General features: G+C 52.1%; 1 protein-coding gene across 1 annotated transcript in view; it reads right to left on the minus strand.

Moving 5' to 3' along the window:
* Nucleotides 1–23,297, minus strand: part of GREB1 (growth regulating estrogen receptor binding 1) — a 69,577-nt gene that overhangs the window by 1,976 nt on the left and 44,304 nt on the right. Inside the window, exons 20-31 of the mRNA XM_060309299.1 lie at nt 21,387–21,476; nt 17,966–18,579; nt 15,382–15,484; nt 12,981–13,139; nt 11,556–11,698; nt 9,203–9,364; nt 6,671–6,875; nt 5,622–5,796; nt 3,803–4,021; nt 2,696–2,831; nt 1,289–1,489; nt 718–856 (exon numbers count right to left, since the gene is read on the minus strand). Coding sequence (XP_060165282.1) covers nt 718–856; nt 1,289–1,489; nt 2,696–2,831; nt 3,803–4,021; nt 5,622–5,796; nt 6,671–6,875; nt 9,203–9,364; nt 11,556–11,698; nt 12,981–13,139; nt 15,382–15,484; nt 17,966–18,579; nt 21,387–21,476 — 2,346 coding nt within the window. The remainder of the gene's footprint in view (nt 1–717; nt 857–1,288; nt 1,490–2,695; nt 2,832–3,802; nt 4,022–5,621; nt 5,797–6,670; nt 6,876–9,202; nt 9,365–11,555; nt 11,699–12,980; nt 13,140–15,381; nt 15,485–17,965; nt 18,580–21,386; nt 21,477–23,297) is intronic.

Below are 23,297 nucleotides of genomic sequence, written 5' to 3' on the forward strand. Positions count from 1 at the left end.
GCCTCTCGACGCCTAGCGTTCAGCAGCAATCACGGGTGTTCATTCTAGCTACCTCCCTCCCTTCCTACACATCCTATCCTCCTATGAGACGAAATGTTTCCCAAGAGCAGAGAAGGTTGTGGAAACCTCTGACTATTTCCCCAAAGCTTATGCAATGTCGGTGCTCACTAAACACCTGGTAGAGAGGAAGGTCAGAGTCAAGGCCAGCCAAGGAAAAGTGAAGCTCGATTAGGGGTCCCAGCTGGATTGGGAAGAATGTGTTTAAGTCATACAGAATGAATGTCTCTCACTCTCAACCACTCTCGCACGAAAACACCTACAGAGGGAGAAAGATTAGAAGAGAAGTAAAGACGCACGTGGCACCCCAAGACAAGGAAGAAGAACTCACCCACCAAGAAGGAAAAACGTCTGAGGGGATCTGCGAGCTTAGGCTAGGAGCCTGGATTGGAAAGCAACAGAAACGTTGAAACTATCTGCTAATCACCGAAAAGAAAGGGGCTGTGTCTTGTCTCTACGCAAACAGGTAGAGGGGGAAAGAGCTGCCCTGGGATCCCATCCCAGCCTTCTTTGCGCTTCCCTGGATGCTGGGGGAAGTCATGCGCCCTGAGCCTCAGTCTACCCGTTGCCAAGGACTAGGACCAGAGGTCACCTCCGCAGAGGCGCCAGGTGGCGACAGCCACTCAAGGCAAGGTCCGTGGTAAGAGTACGGGAAGTTACCTTTCAGAAAATGAAACTTTTTCAGGAAGGCAGCTCCCACAAAAGAGTCACAGAGGTAGAGCAGGAGTCCACTAAACAGGAAGTCGGAGCAGGTGATGTTCAGAGAGTGGGGCCTGGAGCTCACATAACACACAGAGATCTGGAAAGAAAGGAATCCAAGAGAAAACGTCATTCTCCGTGACACACCCCACGACACTGTGTTAGCGCTTGGCATCTAGCAAATGCTAACCGCCAGGTCAAGCTCAGACCCGGAGGAACAGAGACAGTATTTAATGTTATTTCCAAATCTATATCCTAAAACTCAACTCCAAGACTTATCCAGATTTATCAATTCATTAATTCATTTGAGAATCAGAAATGTTTAGCATCAGAAGTGGGTTTCTATTCTTAACTTCTCATATCGGGGCCAAACCACTTCAGTCCTCTCAGCCTTTATCTTATCAGCTGTAAAGTGGGGTCATACCGGAGCGGAAGTAGTGGAGTGGTTCTCATTCCAAGTGCTGGGTTCTGGCGCGCGTGTTTAGGAATTTCCCGGATTTATGGACTCGACAGCGCCCCCTCTGACAGTTACCTGAGACCCCAGGTTAAGGTAGCAGTCGACGGACAGCACGGGGTGGCCATGATTCTTCAGGGACAGCGGGAAGAAGCGGTGGCTGTGGTGCTGCAGGAACTTCTCCAGCAGGAGCTGCGCAGGGGCTGCGAGGAACGTGTGCTTGCTGTCGGGGGCGCAGATGTACTGGGCCGGCACGATGGCCATGGGGCTGTCAGACACCTGCGTGGGGAAGGGCGGGTGTCAGCCACTCCCAGCCACCCTGAGCAGGGACCCAGGGTGGGTGGCGCCGTCGTGGAAGGCTGTGTCATGGAGCAGCGATGTGAGAACACATAACTTCCACTGTGAAGTTCTCCATTAAGAAAAATTAGGTTTAACCGAAGTGGGACATGTGAAAACTGATCACGTGATCGATCAGAATCGTAGACACTGACCATTCCACGCCGAAAACTGGCTGCCTGGTCTAGAAAAAAATAAGGGAATCCATGGACCTTGGGAACATTCCCCTAAATCCAGGGATGCAAACCTCTGGGAACGGCCAATCTCCCCTTGGTCCCCAGACCCTATCTGCCTCCAGTCCAGTCCCGTGGCCCCTGCTCTCCACGGCCCGGCCATCTGGGCCCACCATCTCGCGTCCCGTCACCAACAGACTTCCCATGCTACAGCCAGAGAGACTGTGGATGTAAGTCATGCTAATCAAACCCTCTGCTGCACACCCTTCAATGGGTTCTCGTTACTCCTACAGAAAAGTCTAGAACCTTCCCACAGCGGATAAGGTCCTGCCTACTTCTCCAGCTCATCTCTGACACTCTGCCCCATGGATCGGAGGGACCTTCAAGGCAGGGGTGTGCCGACTCCGTATGGGTTCCTGGAAGACACAGATCTCCGAAGGCTCACCGTGACTTCGCATCTGAAATGCCCAGGTCTGCCCGGCCAGGACCGACACAAGCAGATCACGTCTCTGCCCATCTGGAGGCCGGCTCAGCCATCAGGCTAGCCCGTCAGAGCCATTCAGACAGTGTTTGGCAGGCACTGTCCTAGGGGCTCCGAGAAGAGCACGGCACCGCACCTGCCCCCTCCCCAAAGGCGCTCTGTCCAGCGGAAAAGCCGGACAAGTGAACGGCAAAGACAGTGACAGAGATGAGCTCAGGAAACCAATGGGGAGAGAGAGTGCGGGCAGGCGAGGGCGCACAGGAGGGCTGGTGGTGCGTGTACGCTGCGGGGGACACACAGGAAACCAGTTAGAGTCGGAGATCAGAAGGGAAACCTGATGGAGTCTTTCCCTTCCCAGCGCTCCCAACCGAAAACCTTTACTAATACTTCCCAGCAGTCAAGCCCACCCCACTGACTCAAAGGCGCCCGGGTGGCCTCCCTGCCAGCTTTCCCACCACGGACAGCAGCCCCCTCTAGGCACACGGCCACACCCACCTTGGACGTGATGTGGAAGGACCTGTGCCCGCCCACCGCAATCTGCTTCTTCATCACACTGAAGCGGTTGAACCGGCAGAGCAGGAGGCCGGCGCTGTGCACCCGCAGGTTGAAGTCCACATCATCACACATGAACCTGCCCAGAGCCAGAGGAGGGGGCGGGTCGGACTGGAGGCAGCTCACACACCCCAGTCACGCCCCTACCAGACACGTGGAGTGTGCACCCCTGTACTGGGGGCTGGGAAGGTGGAGCAGGCTCGTTCCTGCGCCAAAGACCTTCCTCTGGGAGGTACAGAAGGCAAACCGAGAAGGAAAACAGGACGAGCTGTGACGCGCCTGCACCAGGAAAGCAGGGTGCACCCCAGGCTTACACTACAGAAGCACTGCCACCTGTGGACCAGGCACGACACGCCCGGCACCGTGAGGGGGACTCGACAAACACCACTTCATCTATTTGCTGAAAAGAAAACAACCGGCCTCCCAAAGTAAAAATATTAGCCACTTTTTACAGCTGGAGAAAACAAGACTCAGAGATGGCAAGTCATCTGCCGAAATTGCAAAGCTGACAGTGGCAGAACCCAAATTCCTGGCAGGTCGGTCTGGCTCCAGAATTGACACTCCTGCCTGGGCCCTCTCGGGGGTGTGCCCACGGCCTGGCACGTCGAGGGCTCAATAAACGTTAGTGATTAGATTCTTCTCGTGACGTGAGCATTTCTGCGTAGGTCTGTAGAGAGTGACACAGGGAAATTACAGTTTCCTTCAGTGCTAACGCTCCTAAAAAGTGACATGTTCAGAGAAGGAGCAGAAAAAGAAAGAGAAACAACACCCAGTAGCATTTAAGTCATTAAATAAGGTACCACGTGAATTGAGGAAGGAAGCTGAATGGTCTTAGGCAAATCTGCCCTAAAATTATACAACGAAAATACCAGAAAAACCCATGAGGGCTGAAAGCAAGGGACCAGGCCAATGCTATGGGTGAAAAGGCTCTGGTTTCGTTGGCCCTGAAGGGCAAGGACAGAGCAGCCCCTGCCAGGAGTAAGGCTGCCCCTCACGGAGGGCCCTGGGACCGTGGGCGGAGCTGACAGCCAAGACGGCGCAGGAGCTCACCGATTCTGGTTGTACTGCACGTTCTGGGTCAAGTCCACGTTCAGGATGATGAAGTCGTGCACGTGGCAGCGGGAGAAGGGCTCGCGCACCTCGCGGCTCCCAGTCTTGCTGGACCACTTGCGCATGCCGATCAGGGCGTAGTGAGTGATGTTGGGGGAAGCCTCGATGTGCTGCATGATGTGCTTCAAGGAAACATTCCTTTCCGACCAGGAAAATTCCCTGTTCGAAGGAAGGAGATGGACATCCCTCGGTTGGCATGCAGACAACAGCAAGGCCCTCTGGACCAGGCTGGCCGGGATGCTGCTCTCCCCTGAACCTGCCGGGCGGGGTGGTGCAGGAGGAACCCATCATAACCGCCAGGCACCGTGCTCAGCACTTCAAATTCACTGTCATTGATCCTCGCAGCAATCCTATGACATAGGCATAGCAACCCCATTTTACAGATGAGGAAAAAGAGGCTCTGGATAACTTGCCCAGTGTCACGTGACAGAGCTTGGATTGAACGCTGTTGTCTGTCTCCGGAGCCCACAGTCTCTGCATCTGCCAAGCCACCTTGCGTTTCCAGTGTCAATTCCAAGCGAGGTGGGGGGAGGGAAGGAGGCAGCGTGTAAACACCTCCCACCCCACCCTGCCGGTGACTGAAGTCCGTGAAGACAGTGGGGGCCACCCGACGACCAGGGAGGGCTGCTGAAGGGAGTAACCCCAGGGCTGGGAGCTGGGGTGACGAGAGCTCTGTCTGTGAGACCCAGGGACACGGCTCAACTTCTCTGCATCTCAGCTTCCTTCTCCCCAACTGAGGGGCTTCAACTAAACTCTCTAAGGCCCCAGCCAGCTCTGACGTGCCAGGACTTGAACATCTGCTGCAGAATGAAATTCAGAAAGGCAGAGGGAAAAGCTTGGTTCTCTTCCTCATTGCTGCCCTGGCCGAGCTCTTGCCCTGGGAAGCATGACAGTGAGAACACTGAAAGCACGGTGACTGCTGTCCTCATGCACGTGCAGCTCTATCAGACAGAAAACAGTTTTTCTAGAAGAGCAGTGGTGTTACTGGTGATGGTTACATTAGGACTCACTAACACAGAAGAGGTGAACCAACCTCAAAAGTTGCCTCTCACAAAAACAAGCCAAAAAATCAAGTTGTTTTTCAAAAAAAAAAAAAAAAAAAAATCAAGCCCAAAATAAAGGCTAAGTTGAAACACTCATGGTGAAACCACACAGAAATATTTTACCCATGATGCTCAGCTGCAGCTGTATCTACTGAGCCTTCCCTACATTGCGCCCGTGACCGGGCACACAATTCATGGTTTAATTAATCCTTGTAACAAACTTCTAGCACAAGTTTAAGTGCCCCTTTGAAAGATGAGGAATCTAGAACCCAAAAAACAGTCATTTCCCTAATGTCACACAGCAAATAAAAATACAGCTTCACGTTAGGAGGAGGCTGGGGGAGGGAGGAGGGACTGCAAGGTTCTGGGGTGCCAGTGATGGTCTGTTTCTTCATCAGGGAGTTTGTCAAGCGTGTGTGTTCTGTTTGTGAAAATACCCGGATATGTATTATACTTTCCTTTTCGTATATATTTGCTGTTGAATATATATTGCATTATTTTCTGTATGTATGACACCTCAGTAACATTTTTTAAATTAAGAACTCAAAGTAAAGCCTGGAACGTGAGCCCACCACACGCCGGGCTCTGTCCACTGCACACCACACCTTCTAGCGTGAGGCACGCTCTGGGGTCCTCGAAGGGCGGACGAGAATCCCCCACTGAGAAGAGAGCACGTGCACTTGTCTTACTGGTGGGGTGAGTGTGTGGGTTCTCACCTGCTTCTCTCCCCACCACAGTCGACGTCCAGCACGTTCCACATCACGCAGGAGTCATCAGAAATCACGATGAAGGGCCAGATGTCCTGAGGCTTGATCCCCAGTTCCTCCTGCCGGTTCCGCTCCAGCTCCAGGTTGTGGTAAGACAGCTCCTTGATCAGGAAATGGGCGGCGCCTGAAATGGGCAAACGACCCCGACTCAGGCCAGTCCTATGCCGACGACCACCCAGGACAAAGCCCCAGGGAGAAGAGAACTTGATGAAAGCCCATCGAGGCCCCAGCCCTGCCAGCTCCTGGGGGTCCTGATCTGCAGCCCTCACCCACCCACCACAGGCTGTTGACTTGGTAGAATTCTAGGGCAGAAAACACTCCTCTCCAATTTGCACACACTTCGATTTATCCTTGCTTTTCTAACAGCTGAGAACATGAATAAATCAATAACCAAACATCGAAGAAAAAAGAATCGTCAAATCAAAATAGCTTTAAAAGCCAAAAAGCTTAATGAGAAAGGTCTTTCCTCTCTACGCGGACATAAACTATCTCTCGCCATTTGCCCGTACAAGGATGCGGTCAGTAGCCACGGCGGTCGCTGACCTTCAGCACACCCTGAAAGGAGGTCAGGGTGGCGATCAGGAAGGAGGCAGTCTGTGCTCTGGGCAAAACTGGCAGAACAGGCCTTCAGAGAGTTAGAGATTTTTCAGGAGGCGATTTTATGAGCCCAATTTCTTGCATCGTCTCCTATCTAGAAAAGCACTAAAATCATCAACAGAGATATCTGCTCCCAGTGACCAGTAGCATCCCTCTGCCAACATGTGCGCTTGACTGCACGCACCTCCCTCCACCAAAGTCCCATATACACTGACCTGACCCCTTATCTCACTGGAGCAGTTCCTCGGAGCTGAGAGGCCGTCTCCCAAGCTCTAGTCCTCGCTTTGCCCCAAATAAAACTTAACTCACAACTCTCACACTGTGCGTCGACATCTAGAACATTCTCTCAAGTCTCCATGCACAGAAATATTACAGAGTAGGGCACGTTTACAAAGGCCTACCGACTCCGGCGCTGTTGAAGATACTCGGGAGCACCAGCATGATGTGGTTGGGCCAGTATTTCTTATAAATCGCCATTTCATACTCCTTGACAACCAGCACATGCAAATGGCTGGCACCATCCATCGCGTGGTACAGGTTAAAGAGCCCGTGCTCGTGACGGCCAGTCGTGGGAGTGAACGTCGGACTCTTTATGTATTCATGACTCTGGAGAGTACGGGCATAAAGAAGCAAGTGTTTGTCAGCACGGCCACAACGATTCCCCTCCCTTTAAAATGTGAGTTTGCTGCCTCTTCCAACAAGAGATGGCATCTATTTCCACACTCCCTGCATCTGGCTCAGCCTTGGGACTTGCTTTTATGGAGAAAATGCAGTTAAAATGACAGCGCGCCAGTTCCAAGCCTGGCCTCCAGAGGCCTGACACATTCTGCCTTCTCTCGGAACCCTCCCAGGAAGAAGCCCGGGCTAGCCTGCTGGAGAAGGAGAGGCCGCAGGGAACAGACATGGGCGTCCCTAGCCCAGCCGGCCCCCCGCCAACCTGGTAACCAACCTCGGACACAAATGAGAGCAAGCCACCCCAGGATAACCACCCAGCAGAACTGAGTCCAAACCGCTGGCCCACAGAATCGGAAGCTAAGTACATGCTTGTTCGGAAATGGTTTGTTAGGTGAGCAAAACTAACAGGCGTATATCGATTACCCAAATTCATTAGCCTCTCCTATTAGCACCTAATATCGCGCTCTGAGTACACGTTATTCCTGTATGACTTAAATCCCTCTATCATAGCCATACTCATACACGCAGACTATGAATCTTTTACATAAATAACTGTGTTTTCTTTCACTCTTTTCTCAACAATAGGTTCCGCTGGCCAAGCTACGTCTTCTGTTCCTTCTCGATTCCTCAAAGTACTTGCTACAAAGCTGTGCATACAGCTGGTACTCATAACCAGTTCTTTCTTTTTAATAAAGGTATTTTTTTATTTTTGGCTGCGTTGGGTCTTTGTTGCTGCGCAGGGGCTTTCTCTAGTTGCAGCGAGCGGGGGCTGCTCTTCATTGCGGTGCGCGGGCTTCTCATTACGGTGGCTTCTCTTGTGTGGAGCACGGGCTCTAGGCGTGCGGGCTTCAGTAGTTGTGGCTCGTGGGCTCTAGAGCGCAGGCTCAGTAGTTGTGGCACACGGGCTTAGTTGCTCCGCGGTATGTGGGATCTTCCCAGACCAGGGCTCGAACCCATGTCCCCTGCATTGGCAGGATTCTTAACCACTGCGCCACCAGGGAAGTCCCTCATAACCAGTTCTGATGGGAACCGCCTGGAAAAGCTAGTGCAGTAACTGATAAAGTCTCAAGCACCTTACAGTAAAGGCCTCACTGCCTTTACAAATGTTTCCATTCTTGATAATAGCCTGCTGGGTCTGCAAGGCTGGGTTCAGCTCTGGGCATGCCTGGCCCTCTGGAGAAGGAAGAGCAGAGCTGTACACAAGGTCCGTGGGGCTGGGGCTGGGGAAGGGACAACGGGTTGACTCTGAGGTTGTCAGGCTGGAACTGTCAAACCAAGCGCCCCTAAAAATGGCGGCCAGAGAGACGACGGATCATTGGGAACAATCTCCTCGGAAGAGAGAAAATTTCTCCTTTAGAGGATATACGTTGAATTATTTACAAATGAAATGATGCAATGTCTGAGATTCGCTTCCAAGTAACACAGAAAGGCAGATGAAGAGAGATGGCTTGATGAAGCAAGAGTGGCCTTGAGTGCATCACTGTTGAGGATGGGTAAGCAGCCCCGGGGGAATCATGATACTATTCTGCCGTCTTAGCCTGTTTCACATGTTCCATAAGAGGGCTTCCCTGGTGGCGCAGTGGTTGAGAGTCCGCCTGCCGATGCAGGGGACACGGGTTCGTGCCCCGGTCCGGGAAGATCCCACAGGCCGCGGAGCGGCTGGGCCCGTGAGCCATGGCTGCTGAGCCTGCGCGTCCGGAGCCTGTGCTCCGCAACGGGAGAGGCCACAACAGTGAGAGGCCCGGCTGGGCCCGTGAGCCATGGCTGCTGAGCCTGCGCGTCCGGAGCCTGTGCTCCGCAACGGGAGAGGCCACAACAGTGAGAGGCCCGCGAACGCAAAAAAAAAAAAAAAAAAAAAAATGTTCCATAAGAGACAGCATGAAAGAAAAGATAGTGGAAGGGACGAACATTTACTGGCCCTTGTTATCTTCCAGGTACCGTGCTGGTGCCTGACGTTGGTTATTCCATACAATTCTCACCACAAGTTTTTGCAAGAGTTATTATTGCCCAAAGCTTACAGATAAGGAAACTGAGGCATCAAGTGACAGTATGATGCCAAACTTGACTCAAATTTGACTGAGTGGCCACAAAGCCCTTGTGCTCCCCAGTCCCCTCCAAGCTGAGTCACCATGTTCGTCTCTCCCCGCCACACCCCACCCCATGTGCCGGACTCATCAAGAACCACAGTCTCTGGGTCTCCAGCTCGGTGGTCCCTTGCAGCCACTTTGATTTTCCCCCCGGGGACTCGAAGCCGGTACCTTGTCTGTGACGAGGGGCAGCCGCATGCTCTCCAGCTGGCCTCCGGGTTGGCTGAAGACGAAGTGGTGCTCCTTGGACTTGGGGATGATGAAGTGGAGCTGGATCTCCTCTCCTAGCATGGAGTAAGAGAAGGCAAAGGCGTGCAGGGTGGACTCATAGAGCTGAGGTGCGAGGGGGAAAGGACAGAGCTTGTCATCAGAGTCCGGCCTGACTTCCCGGAAGAACCCAGGCCCGCCATGGCCATGACTACACAGAGGTCGCTGCCGCCTCTGCCCCAGGCTGACGCCAGGACACAGTGTGGACGCCCACACCTGAGGCCACACCCACTGGGCCAGCGGCCGCTCCCGTCCCGGTGCTGACCGTGCTTCACCCAGCAACGCCACGTCGGCCGCCCAGCCCTTCCCGACGCTGGACCTGACCCAGAGGTGCGCTGGGTTGCCAACTAAAGCATTCACGTGCCAGATCACATTTTTAATTGTAACAAAGGTTATTTTCCCACCGTAGGTAACATGTGTAACAGCATATTAATAAGACAGTAACTGCGAACTTGCGCGCTTCTATCTCACGCACCATGTCCAGGCCCCCTCCCGTCCCCTTGGCATTAAAGTTAACCATCTACGAAGCAATTAACAACCCTATGTCCTCACCCCCACTTGGTGGACGTGGAAACTGACACCCACGGGTCTTGGGCTCACTCCGATCCCCAGTCTAGCCTCACCTCTAGTCACTTTGTCCAAGGAGCCCTCCCTCACCCAGTCACCGTGCCCGCACTGCTCTCTGGTACGACCTCCAAGCCCAGCTTTGCCCAGGCCATGCTCATGCCCCCTCCAGTTCTCAGCTCAGGCGTCCACAGAGGGGTCTTCCCTGACCCTCACCCTCCATCTGACAGCCTCTCCTGCAGACGTGCAGCTAGCCTGCACTGTGCCCTCCCGGGAACCACGGGGGCCGGGGGAGGGCCGATGCGGGCCGGGACACACCGGCTGTGAAGTCCTACTGTGGTTCTACTTTGAGAGCAGAGATGAGGCAGAAACAGATTCTGACCTGGGGAGGGAACACAGAGGGCCGTAACTGAGGAGTCTCCTAAGACTTCCTCTCAGGGAGCCTTGAGCGATGAAGGAAGAACAGGACAAGTAGAGGCAGGGAAATGCCAGCAGGGGGCCAGCGTGTGCCCCTCAGTGCTCCTCGCAGGCCTGGTTTCACGTCCCCTGCCAGTGCGGCCCCCCAGACCTGTGCGCCTGCACACAGACCCGGCCCGCCGGCCAGAGCTCAAACCCGCCCTCCTCCTTCCCCCCATGCTTCATTCATTCCTTCACTGCAGACCCTGAAGTGACGAGGGACTGAACCCTCTGAGTCTCTCCAGATCTTTAAATTTCAAAATCAAGACAATGTTTTCACTTATAGGTTTCTCTGCCTTGAAAGAAAAGCTTCATCTCCGAGGGAGAAAATGTTAGGAGAATTATTCTGCAGCAAATAGGATTTCTGATTATTTTAATCCTCCGAAAAACTGCTCATATGTATTTTCTAATTTCGTCTACAGTAAAATTACATCGTTTAAAAAAATCTGTGCTGAGAGAAGACAGGTGCTACTTCAGTGGAAGCTGAGCTCAAGGCCGAGCAGATTCAGGAAAATTAAAGCTACCGTCTGCTGCTTCCCTCTGTAGAGGGGACGGACAGAGCAAGCCAGCGCTCTTGCCACCTCTGGGCCTTTCTGGGGCATCCACTCACGTATATATGAGTATGTAAGTCGTATACGGAAGTATAAATTAACTCACGCTGTCATAGCGATCAGTGTAGGTAAAACAACGTTACTTTTTATTGTTTTTTGGATGATTGTTCATTTGCGTGTAAATCCTGACAGCAGTGGAAGGCCTCCTACTGATAGGATAACAGGGAGAATAAGGGCTGTGATGATGGGTATTTTATTTCATGCGTGTGACAGTGATAATATGGTGGTGGCTGAACTGTGAATAAATCGTTATGATGTGCATGTTGACTGGAATTGATTGGACTTAATGAGCTATTTACAATTAATAAATATATGTACTATGTAATACCAATGATTTAATGTAAATGTGTATAAGCGTGGGGTAAGTAATGCACGATTATACACATTACGTATCGTGTACGATATGATGCGTATGTACTCGTACACGTGAATGTACATACGGTGCACGAAGTACATAATAATTTATGGGGGGAAGAATGTAAAAAAAAACCTGGCCGCACAGGTGTCTGACTGGCTCCCATCAGCTCCTGCTGCCCCCTCCTCCTCTTTCCCCGTCTGGGTCTGAGATGAAAAGAAATACTAAGTGTAAAACGGGAACTGCCGCTGGAGCGGGGGCTCCGTCCTACCTGGTAGCGGGGGTGGAAGCCCATGTACTGGTGGCACTGCTCGCAGTGGTGGTACGTGTTGTAGGCCGCATACTTGGAGAGCCTCATCCGCGCCGTCTGGCGCCGCACGTAGACGTCCTCCGGCTTCCGGCGCGTCCCTCTGTCTGCACGAAATCCCCAGCATTAAAGAGCAGCACGAGGCCCAGCCCACGTTCTCTCCCCTGCCTACCCACGGGGAACCACGGTAACAGGACTCTGTGCGATCACCTCTCACCTGTCTGCCCCAAGGTGACTCAGCTGGTCAGAAAGGACAGAGTCTCAGTGGGATAAACTGAAGGCTACGTTCACATGGCGTCTTACGCACGCACCTATGCATGGTTCCTAAACATATTCAAGGATTCGCTACGTAATATGCAAGTGCTGCAAGGCACATGAATCACCTCCAGGTTTTCAAATGACGTAGCAAAATTAAGATTTTAACAGTCAACCTCCATTCGAGAAGGTCTACTATGTGAAGGAACCTTCAGTAAAAGCGATCTGCTTGGGCTTCCCTGGTGGCGCAGTGGTTAAGAATCCGCCTGCCAAGGCAGTGGACATGAGTTCGAGCCCTGGTCCGGGAGGATCCCCCATGCTGCGGAGCAACTAAGCCCATGTGTCACAACTACTGAAGCCCGTGTGCCACAACTACTGAAGCCTGCGTGCCTAGAGCCTGTGCTCCACAAGAGAAGCCACTGCAATGAAAAGTCCTCACACCACAACGAAGAGTGGCCCCCGCTCGCTGCAACTAGAGAAAGCCCGCGCACAGCAACAGAAGACCCAACGCAGCCAATAAAATAAATAAATTAATTAATTAATTAAATCTTAAAAAAAAGAAAAAAAAGTGATCTGCTCTGAGAGCGACGAAGATAAAATGATTGGTTTGACAAGGAGACCGGTGAGTATTTTCCTCTCACGCAGCATTCACCAAACTTCCCTAGTCAGTGCTTGTAATCACACTGGCCACTCATGTCCGATGTTTGCTGCCAGTGACCCTGAAACCCAGCAGAGTCATAATACTGTGGAAGTTAGCAGTCTCTGAAGAAGGAGCGAGAAAATGAGAGACCAAGGGCAGAAAGGGAAATAGGCCCATTTTGTTACAATCCAAGTTCACAGAGAAACATACGTGTCTTTTTCCTCTATTAACCAGAACCTTCAGAATACTCCGATCATGAAAAACCACCAAAGGCTCCTCACTGTTATTCAGCACCAACCGAGCCTTCCCTTGTGAGGTCTGTGAAGAGCTCTTCCTGTCAGGTGCGGTGGCGACCTCAGTTCTCCACCAGGCACTGTCGGTTCACCCACCACCACCAGATGAGTTCGTCACTAACAAAATTCAGCTCATCCCTTTGAGAGGCTATTCCCATGTACTCTGGAAGAAGGTGGCAGCAAGAGATTTAAAAATCTGACCTTCGCTCTTTATGCTCTGATGGTGTGAACAGATCAGACTGGCATCCTCATACTTCGGGTCGTGAATAATGTAGTCAAAAGGCAACTTCTTGAACAGCTCCAGGTCCGGCCAGGGGTCACTGAGCTGGAGGTCATGCCAATCTGATTCTTCTCTGAGGTCTACAGCATCAGTAGAAACACAGATAGATGACAAAACGGGAAGTGAGAAGGCTTTATGTCAAATGTGCACAAGGATGATGGTAGGAGTGGAACTGATACTGAGTCTACAGGTTACCTGGGGAACTCCACTGGATCTCCAATACTCTGGCACCCGCCCCATTTTCAGGATTGTTCTAATTCAGCAAGAAGGTGCATTCAGATCTCTCTCTAGCCAGACAAACAGCCTTATGCTGTGTTTCCTATGGGATGGAGTTGCTCTTCTAACTTCCACTCCTGGCAGTATACCTACCCCTGGGCTCTGGGCTTCTCCCCAGCACCGTCCCCCAAATACACTGGTCCACACGACCGGCAGAACTTAATGTAGTTCTCTTTCTTGCTCTTACATCTAAATGCTACCCAGCCAGTAAGGCCCAACTCCTATCACTTCACTTCTAGAAGGCGTCTTCTGAATGCTCAGGTACACTGGTTTCTCCTTCTGAATGCCACCACTACTCACGGCCCGACCCACATTTGCACACTTGCAGTGTATCACCCTACATTATAATAGGTGTAGTCTACAGGGCTCACTAAATGCTTGTTGGCTAAAAGGTAAAAAAATCTAGTTGGTCCAACTCAAACTTATGTAACATATTGATTTTACATCAATTGATCAATATCATTTTACATCATATTGATTTTACATATTTGGTATGACATATATATAGTATAGACGATACTGATATATATCTATATATCAGTGTATCCTACTATATATATACAGGCAGAGTACATGTCCATAAGAAACAGAAAAAGTAAGGAAAGAAGAGGGAGAGGAACATTTATTCTGTATTTAATAGGTGCTCAGTGCTTCATGTGCGTAACATCCGTTCATCTTCACAACATCCTGTAAAACAGGAATTACACACGTTTTGCCAAAGAGAAACCCAAGGCAATAAGAGAGTATTTAAGAAAGTAAGGCTTTGAAGTTTAACAAACTGGATTCAAACCCTATCTTTATCATTGTTATATCCAACAAAATGAGGAGACAGAAACTCAGCAGACCTGTTGATTTTCATTTGAAAAATGGTTTCCAACTGTGGGGAAACGGTGGGAAGCTCAGAGTTTCGATGAAAAGCCCCTTTCCCTTCTCCTTCAAAGGAAAGACCAAGGACTGGATGGGCTTCCTTGGTCCTAAATTTTCTCCAAGTCAAAACTCAAACACAGCAAGAGCATCTAAAAAAGTTCTGTGTATCCAAATGACAGGATTTCCTTCCTTGTCAAGGCTGAGTACATCGCCAGTACATACCCCATCGTTATCCACGCAACTGCTGGTGGACGTCTGTCCATTAATGGACAACATACGGTTGTTTCTATACCTTGGCTATTGTGAATAATGCTGCTGAACACGGTAACTACGTGAGGTGACGAATATGTTCATTAGCGTGATTGCGGTGATTACTTCACAGTGTATACGTGTATCAAACCAGCCAGCCGTACAGCTTAAACGTACATAATACAAGCGCTGTTACAAGCTTACTGGGGCCCCTTCTCTACAACACACGACTCCTTACACAAATCTTCATTCCCAAAGCAATGGATTCCTTTACCAGACCAAGTTTCTGGGCCACTGGAGGCGCGCTGGAAGAGGAAATGGAGGAGATGTTCTACAATAAGCGTGAACCAGCTGTTCAAAGAATCTTACCTTAATCAGGGTAAATTCTGTTCTGTGAATGAGAAGAAAAGGCTATTCCCTGCATAGCATATGTTTCCATTTTGCCCCAAGATGTTGACCTACGTGCTCAGCAGCCTGAGAGGGAAACCCTCCCCTGATGGACAACCCCGCTTTCTAGAGGCAGCAGCGAAATCTAGTTTGGTTCCAGCTCTGCCACCTCCCAGCTGGACTCCTGAACATGTTATTCTAGAACCGAATAACAGTATTCATCTCTTGGTGTGGCATAGGAAACGAAATGTGGTGATTTACGTAAACCATCTAGCACAGTGGTTGACGTTTGGAAGGTGCGCAGTAAACAGCGGGTATTTTTAGTATCGTAATTTTATCTCCCACCAAGGCCTCCCAGGCACTATTCTAGGACTGAGCAAAATGGCTACAAGGGCAAGATAAAAGCAGCCCTACAAGGCCCTTGGGAGGAGTCAGATCATTCATCTGAGAATTCCATCTTCAAAGTAAAAGATACAGCGGAAGTCACTTGAGAAACCGACTAAAGATGATTCCAAGCCCAAGTGTCATCAGCAGATAACTCACTGATATTGATCTCTTCTTCATCGTAAACATCCACTTCCGTCAGCCGGATGAGCATTCTGGACAAAATGCTGAGGAACTGCAGGTAGGCGCCTGTCTTCCCGATCTGTAGAGACAGCAGAACAGGAGGCAGCCTCAGTACGCCCTGCCTACGTGCGGGCGCTGACTGAGCACCTGACATGCCTCCACGCCGCCACCTCTTTTAACCATCTCACCTAATTAAAAGGACGGCTGGGGGGATGCAAAGATATTTGAGGGAAAATGTGGCCTGAAGAAGCATGGCAGGCAGACAGATGAACTCCGGTGGGCGGGAGACCCACCTGCTTATAAATCATTGCAAATGTCTTTCCAGATTTTAACTGGCCACGTGGTTTAAGCCGTTAGAAGTAGGACTCCATCAGGAGCTGAACAAAGGTTGCTTCAAAAAAGAATGAACTGACATTTCAATAATGTCTTAAGAGTCTTGCATAAGTGCAAATTGCTATCTTATATTAACTGATATGGCTGTAGTAAGACAACAAAATTCACTGTGCGGGACATAAAAGGCTGGCATCACATTTCTCTCCTCCTAAGGCCAGGAAAAGAAATAAAATGATTTTTCTCTTCTTCCTTCTCTTTCTTCTTGTTTTAGAAAATCCCCTGCCCCCTCAAGCCCAGCACCAGGCCAGTATACTATTGGTCTTAGTTCACTGAGGTCACAACTGGTTACATGGGTACCTGTGGGCTATCCTCGCCTCCCTCCAACCTGGTGCGCTAAGAATGTGCTCTCCAAGTTCTTAGCTCAACGCCCGGTTCACAGCAAGTATTCGACAAATGCTGATGAATGGAAATAACTAACTTTTTATTTTTATTTTTTTGGCACTGCCGCACGGCATGCGGGATCTTAGCTCCCCGACCAGGGACGGAACCCACACCCCCGGCAGTGGAAGCGCGGAGTCCTAACCACTGGCCTGCTAGGGAAGTCCCGGAAATAACTGACCCGTTTAAAAAGAAAATATGAAACACAACTGGGGGGAGCTTTGGAGAAAATATATGCAATACATATAATTGACAAACGATTAAAATTTATAATCTAAAGAACAAAGCAAAAGAATAAAAGTCAAATGGACTAAAGGAAAAATAGAGAAACAAAACCAGAAAGTCACTGTAAAAGAAGTACCAATGACCAATAAATATATTAAAATATACTCACCCTTACTATTATACTAGAAATATACTATTTCTCCCCTATCAAAAAGGCAAAAGCTTTTAAAGATTGATAACATTCAGTAATGTGAGGGGTATGGAGAAACCAGGAATCCTTCTTAAAAAACATTTTATTTTTTCCTATTTTTTTAAATTATGAAAAGTGCTATATACTCATTTAAAAGTTCAAGAAATACAGATCAATAATAAAGAAGAATGGTCACAAATTCCAGTCCCCTGCTGCCTCCAAGCTCTCCTGTCAGGGAGTTTTTAGATATTTTCACACATGCAGACACATACACACACTGATTTTTTTCATAATTGATATGACACCACGTATATATTATTCTGCAACTTGATCTTTAAAATGTAAATATCTTAGAGAAATGTCAACGTCAGTATATAAAGAGCTACTGAATAGTTCAAACTTTCTGTGGCTGAATTGCATGATATTGTTGTGCCCAAATGTTTTCAACCGAACTTGACCAATGCAACTTAAGTTGTTTCCAGTCTGTTTTTTAACTACTGTAAACAATACAAAAATGAGCATTCTTATACATATTTTTGCGGGTTTGGGTTTCTTGGGGTAGGTACCTGGCAGGGGAATGAACATTTGGTGTGAAAAGGAAACACGTCTTGAATTGGGACAGTGATGATGATGGTGACAGTAACAGTGTTTTCCAGGGGTCAGGCCATGTTCCAGGCGCCCTACAATTATTCTCTTGTTTAACACTCCTGTTTTTGTGATAGAGTTTATCACAAGGCTATTATCTTCCTCACTCTCAGATGAGAACAGTGAGGCACAGAGAAGGCTGGAACCGGCCCAGGGCTCAGGTGATGTTCTAGTCCGAATCCAACCCCAGGCAGCCCACCCTCCAGCCCTGCCCTGTCTGGCCGAGCCCCCTCCCAAGACCCCAAACCAACCTCGTGCGTCCTCCTCACACGCTCACGACACCTGACATTCACACCGCCCAGGTTCCTGCCACGTTGACAGGTGAAACGGTCTTTTGTTGTCAGAAAAACACAGAGAGCTGGGAGATGGTGACAGGTTTCTCATCTCCCTGTTCGGTTTCACCAAAATCTTGCAGGGCAGAAACAGGGGTTGGCTTCCATGGTCAGAGTGGGAGGGAACCGCAGACTGACCGTGAGGACCGAATGCAATAGTGTGGGAAATGCAGAACCATTGTCTGAAGGAGCAACAAGCACTCGCAGAGAACTCCACCCACACACCACGCAGAGGAGGAAACCGGGGTCAGAGGATGGAGGTCACCCAGCCGTCCACCTGCCCACTTAGGGCCGTCTGAGATTCCACCGCGGGAAGGCAGGTGTGAATAAGCCCCAAACCTGCCTCTGGGCGCGAACACAAGCCCCGCGGAGCCCGGGCGCACGGGGCGGCACCCACCTGGGGGGGCCCGCTGAGCAGCAGCCGGCGTGGGTGGAAGCCGTCCACGCGGCCCTCGGTGCGGCTGCCGTAGTCCATGTGGCTGGGCCGGGGCACCGTCCACTGCCGGTAGTACAGTGACTGCTCTGTGGACGTCATGGTCTTGCTGAGCAGGGGCCGGAACGAGCTGGCCCACATGACCGAGTGCGAGGGCAGGAGCGAGGCGGCCTTGGGCAGGCCGCTGCCGTCGGTGGACGTGACCATGTCGTACACCAGCTTGGGCAGGAAGACCACAGGCGGCCGCCGGCAGGCCTTGGTCATGGAGCACTGCGCGGCCTGCAGGACGAGCGGGCCAGCAGCAGGCATCGCGGACGAGCCCGAGGAGGACGATGAGGGAACTGACACCTGGATGCTCCACTGGCCAGTCTTGAGGCCGGGATCCGGCTGGGGGGCCAGCCCGGGGCTGCACCTGCTGATGACCGACGGCGGCCCCTGCCCTGCCCGGGGCCACTGTCTCTCTCCCAGGGCCCTGCCCTCCTCCGCGGGGCCGCAGGGCTGAGGCGATCGGGCCCGGTCCCCCCGCGAGGGCCCCGCCGGCTGAGCCTGAGCCGGGGACTCGCCGCACCGCGCTGAGCCTGCGGAGAGAGGGTCCCGTCAGTCAGGGCCCCGCACCCGCCGCTCCTGCTTCTGCAGCACCAACTCTCCTTACCTGCGACGACTGGGAATTTCCGTCAATGCCATCCCATCTCTGGTTAAATACAGACTCCTCTGTCCTTCTGACAAAGCCAAGAGGCACTGCGGGGAGACAGCCAGCCCCGCTCCCTGGCCCCATACACGTCGCAAAGGCCTCTCCTCGGCACCCCCCGCCCGATCTGTTCCAGAACCCTCACCTTCAGGGCCCAGCCTACACTCCTGCTTCCGTGCGGGTGGGTCCTGGAGCTCTGAGCTCCCCTCTGCACAGCGTAGCGGTGCTTCTGGTTCAAAGCAGCAAAACTCACAGGACTGAAAAGGCTTGACTCTAATGCTACAACCACTTAGCTTCTAGAAGAACTCAAGACGGAAAATGCAGTATGCACAGCAGCTACCCAAATACGGGGTTTCGTTTGCCCTTTTCCCCACGTGGACCATGGTGAAAGGCAAGAAGAGTGTGGGTCCCTGGACACGGAGGGGCAGCGCTGTCTGTCTTTCATATCAATCCAGCCACATCTGCCCGGGGCAGGCGTGCCAGCTCTGAGCAACCCTGAGGACCTCAGGCTCCACGGGAACCACATCTCCCTCTGCTGTTTTCCTGGAGACGAGGGGAGCTGCTTCCCAGACCACCCTCCCCAGACCCTGCCCCACGACACTTGGCTCAGCCTGCGCTGCTCACCACGCGGCTCAGCTAACCTCCCCACCGGATCCCAGCTCCCCAGCAAGGCTCTGACTCAACCCCGCAGCCTGGCAGGCTGCTTACAGGCTGCTCGTGGACAGAGGAAAGGCAGCACCGGCCTGTCCCCCTGGGCTAAAGGCCTGACTCCTGCTAAAATGCCTCTTCCCCGGGCAAGCCACCCGAGGTGATCAGCTCAGAGGCAGCGGAGGAGCTAAGGACCAGGGTCAGGGAGGCTGTGAGGACCTGGGCATCTGGCCCAGGGGAGGGACAGGTGGACACAAAGCACACGAAAGGGGCAGGAGGTTCCAAAAGTAGACCACGGGGACCCAAATATCTTCACCCATGTCCTAGGTTGTGAAGCCCAGACTGGGAGGACCCGGAGGACGGAGATCCACACTGATGTTTCTCTCCATCCACCCGCCCTGACCTCAGGCATTCTGCCTCGGTTGAATCCAGGGGGACTGTCAGTCTATAAAAGAGGGACCCAGCCCCTCCCAGGCTGACTCATGTGACCCCACCCCCGGCTCTTGACTCCTGTGGCCAAGTCTCCTCTCCCTGGACCTCCTGAAACGTGGGAGTTACACTGAAGGCCACAATAAGCATCTCATCAGAGACACTAGAAGCACCTCATCAGAGACACAGGAAGCATCTCATCAGAGACCCCTAAGATCCCAGGACCCTCTGTGGAATTTTCAAAAGCCACCTCACCGGAAGAGGAGGCTGGCCGGCAGCCTGGGCATCCTACTCCACCTGAAGACACTGCACAGACCTGCGTGTCCCAGAACCTTCTAGAAAGCTGCCAGCCCAGGATCAGGGAAGAACAAAGCACCACACCTCTCCATTCTAACGGCACAGATGCCCCCCTGGTGCCCTGGGCTCCCTCTATTGCTTGGGGCAGAAGGACAACAAGCTGCAGCTTTTGGCTTTTCTGACTCCAGCCTCTAAATCAGACCTTTCTTCTATCACAGAGACCAGGCTCATGTTAAGGAGGCCTCGTCTGACTCCCTCTGTGCACACCAGTGAGGGAGAGCCCCACCACTGGCCCACTATTATCTGTGGGCAGGTGGGGAGGGGGAAGGAGAAAGGAAACCAAAGAAGGCCCCAAGTCAACCCCCCTGATGTGCTCTGACCTTTGCAGCCACGCCCTGACCCTGAGCTGTAACCCTGGGACCACTCACTGCACCCAAGCACCACACACACCTTCAGGCCCCAAGCCTCCTCTACCTGTGAAGTCTCCTCCACCTGGAATACCTTCTCCTGCACTGGAAAGCCTTCTCCTGCAAGGCCCAAAGGGCAGCTGCTCTCTGAAACCTGCAGGGATCACACCCTACCGCTAAATCTGCCTCACCTGAGACAAAATGAATTCCTTCCTCATATGCATAACCGTAACACCTCACAGGTGTGAATATGTGTGCAGAAAAAATACATCAGCCCCTACTGCAACATAACCTGGTCCAAAGGAACAATGGTTTCCTTGAGAGCAGGTCCGTATCTAATTGGTCTCTCAATGCCCTGAGCCAGGTAGAGAGTAGGTTCTCCGTAAATGCTTGTGGTGGGAAGACGTGCCATACTGTCTCACGTGTGCCCGTCCTGACTGCTCCTGAGGCCGAGGCATCCCTCAGAGCAGAGACCTGGAGCACTTCATCCACATTCCCCGCCCCCTCCACCAAAGTGTGGTCCAGGTCCAGGGGTCAGTGACACTTGCTAAATTTTGTTATTTCTCCCCCAGTGAAGTCTTCTGTGTCTACTTCTCTCTGCCCTCAGACTCGACAAGAACACTCACCCAGCTCCTCCCCCCTGATTCCAACAGCTGCCTGTAGAGCACAGAGGGAGGGCCCTCTGACACCACCCGGCACAGGCCCTGCAGGGGCAGAGGCCACGACCTCGTCCCGGGAAGGACCCCCCACTCCCCGCCCAAGTCCAGAAAGACGCGTACTCTCTAGAAAGGCCAGTTCTTCGTAGATCCCTTCTCCTTCCAGTTCTAGTTGAAAATAAAGGATCTCTTTTCATTCTTTGAAATCTCAAAAAACAGAAACGGTCCAATTGTGGGATCTTTACCCCTTGGAGACTTACTGGATGCCTTAGAGGAGAGGGATGAAGACGCAGAGTCATGGGAGCGGGATCGTTCTCTCTTCACGGGGCTCCTCTTCTCTGATGTGGAGCCTGTTTCAAAACACACACACTGAAGAGGCCTCGTAATCATGGTCCTGTACGTTCCCCCAGCACTTCACAGTTTACAAAGTGCGTTCACACATATCATCTCTCATCTGTCCACCCACCCACCCACCCACCCATCCATGCCTCCATCCATCCATCCCTCCCTCTATCCATCCCTCCCTCCCATCCATCCATCCATCCCTCCCTCCATCCATCCATCCCTCCATCCATCTCTACTTCCATCCATCCATCCCTCCTTCCATCCCTCCTTCTATCCATCTATCCATCCATCCATCCCCTACTTCCATCCATCCCTACTTCCATCCATCCATCCCTCCTTCCATCCCTCCATCCATCCCTCCTTCTATCCATCTATCCATCCCTCCCTCCTTCCATCCATCCATCCCTCCATCCCTCCTTCTATCCATCTATCCATCCCTCCCTCCATCCATCCATCCCTCCCTCCCTCCATCCATCCCTCCATCCCTCCCTACTTCCATCCCTCCCTCCCTCCATCCATCCCTACTTCCATCCATCCCTCCCTCCTTCCATCCATCCCTACATCCATCCATCCCTCCCTCCTTCCATCCCTCCATCCATCCCTCCTTCCATCCATCCATCCCTCCATCCATCCCTCCTTCCATCCATCCATCCCTCCATCCATCCCTCCTTCTATCCATCCATCCATCCATCCATCCCTCCTTCCATCCCTCCATCCATCCCTCCTTCTATCCCTCCATCCATCCATCTATCCCTCTATCCATCCCTCTATCCATCCATCCATCCTTCCATCCCTCCATCCATCCATCCCTCCATCCATCCACGTTCCCAGGCCTCCTCTGAGGGAGTGCTGAGGAGACAGAGCAGGCCAGTGAGGCACTGGGGGGTCAGTGAGGCTCCTGCCCAGGGGTCACAGCTACAGGACAGAGTAAGGAGAGCAAAGAAGGAGGAGCCCAGGGGCCAGGTGCCCACCCAGCAGGGAGAAGTAGGAGCAGGGAAATATCCTGGGAAAGGTGACCCTGATCCCAGTTCTGAAGGGCCAGCAGGGATCTCCAGGTGAAGCACGGAGCAGAGGGGACTCGAGTGGACGGAAGAACGCCTGTGTGGCCCACAGGTGACAGAGCAGAGCACATTCATGGGATGAGTGTGGCCAAGAGCCCGGGGTGCGGCGTAGGGGCCGGAAGCCAAGAGGAACGAATGGGGAAAGGACGGAGGTGGGTCGGGAGATTCCAGGAGTGTGGATTCACTCCACAGGCAGTTTCATGTCAGGGTCCCATTCACGTCTGCGAAAGGTTCCCACAGCACCAGGTGGGTCCTTCCACCCCACTTTACAGATGAGTCATCCGAGGCTTGGAGAGGTGACATGACCTGTCCAAAGCCACACAGCCAGAGATGGAGGGGGAAGAGAGTCCTCATCTTCCAGCTCTCCTTCCATCTCTCTCTCTGCTACACCAAACCCCACGAATGCCTTGCATGTTTGTAGTAGCAGCTTTTTATTTTCTCTCGCTATCCTGTTGATGACAGCCAAATGCCTTGCATTGCTCCGATTTATGTGTCCTATTAAAATACATGGCGTTGGGCTTCCCTGGTGGCGCAGTGGTTGAGAGTCCGCCTGCCGATGCAGGGGACACGGGTTCGTGCCCCGGTCCCGGGAAGATCCCACATGCCGCGGAGCGGCTGGGCCCGTGAGCCATGGCCGCTGGGCCTGTGCATCCAGAGCCTGTGCTCCGCAACAGGAGAGGCCGCAGCGGTGAGAGGCCCGCGTACCGCAATAAAAAATAAATAAAAAAATACATGGCGTTGAACTTTGATGTCTGCAAACGAAAC

Source organism: Globicephala melas, chromosome 12 (assembly GCF_963455315.2).
Source record: "Globicephala melas chromosome 12, mGloMel1.2, whole genome shotgun sequence".
Lineage (NCBI taxonomy): Eukaryota > Metazoa > Chordata > Mammalia > Artiodactyla > Delphinidae > Globicephala > Globicephala melas.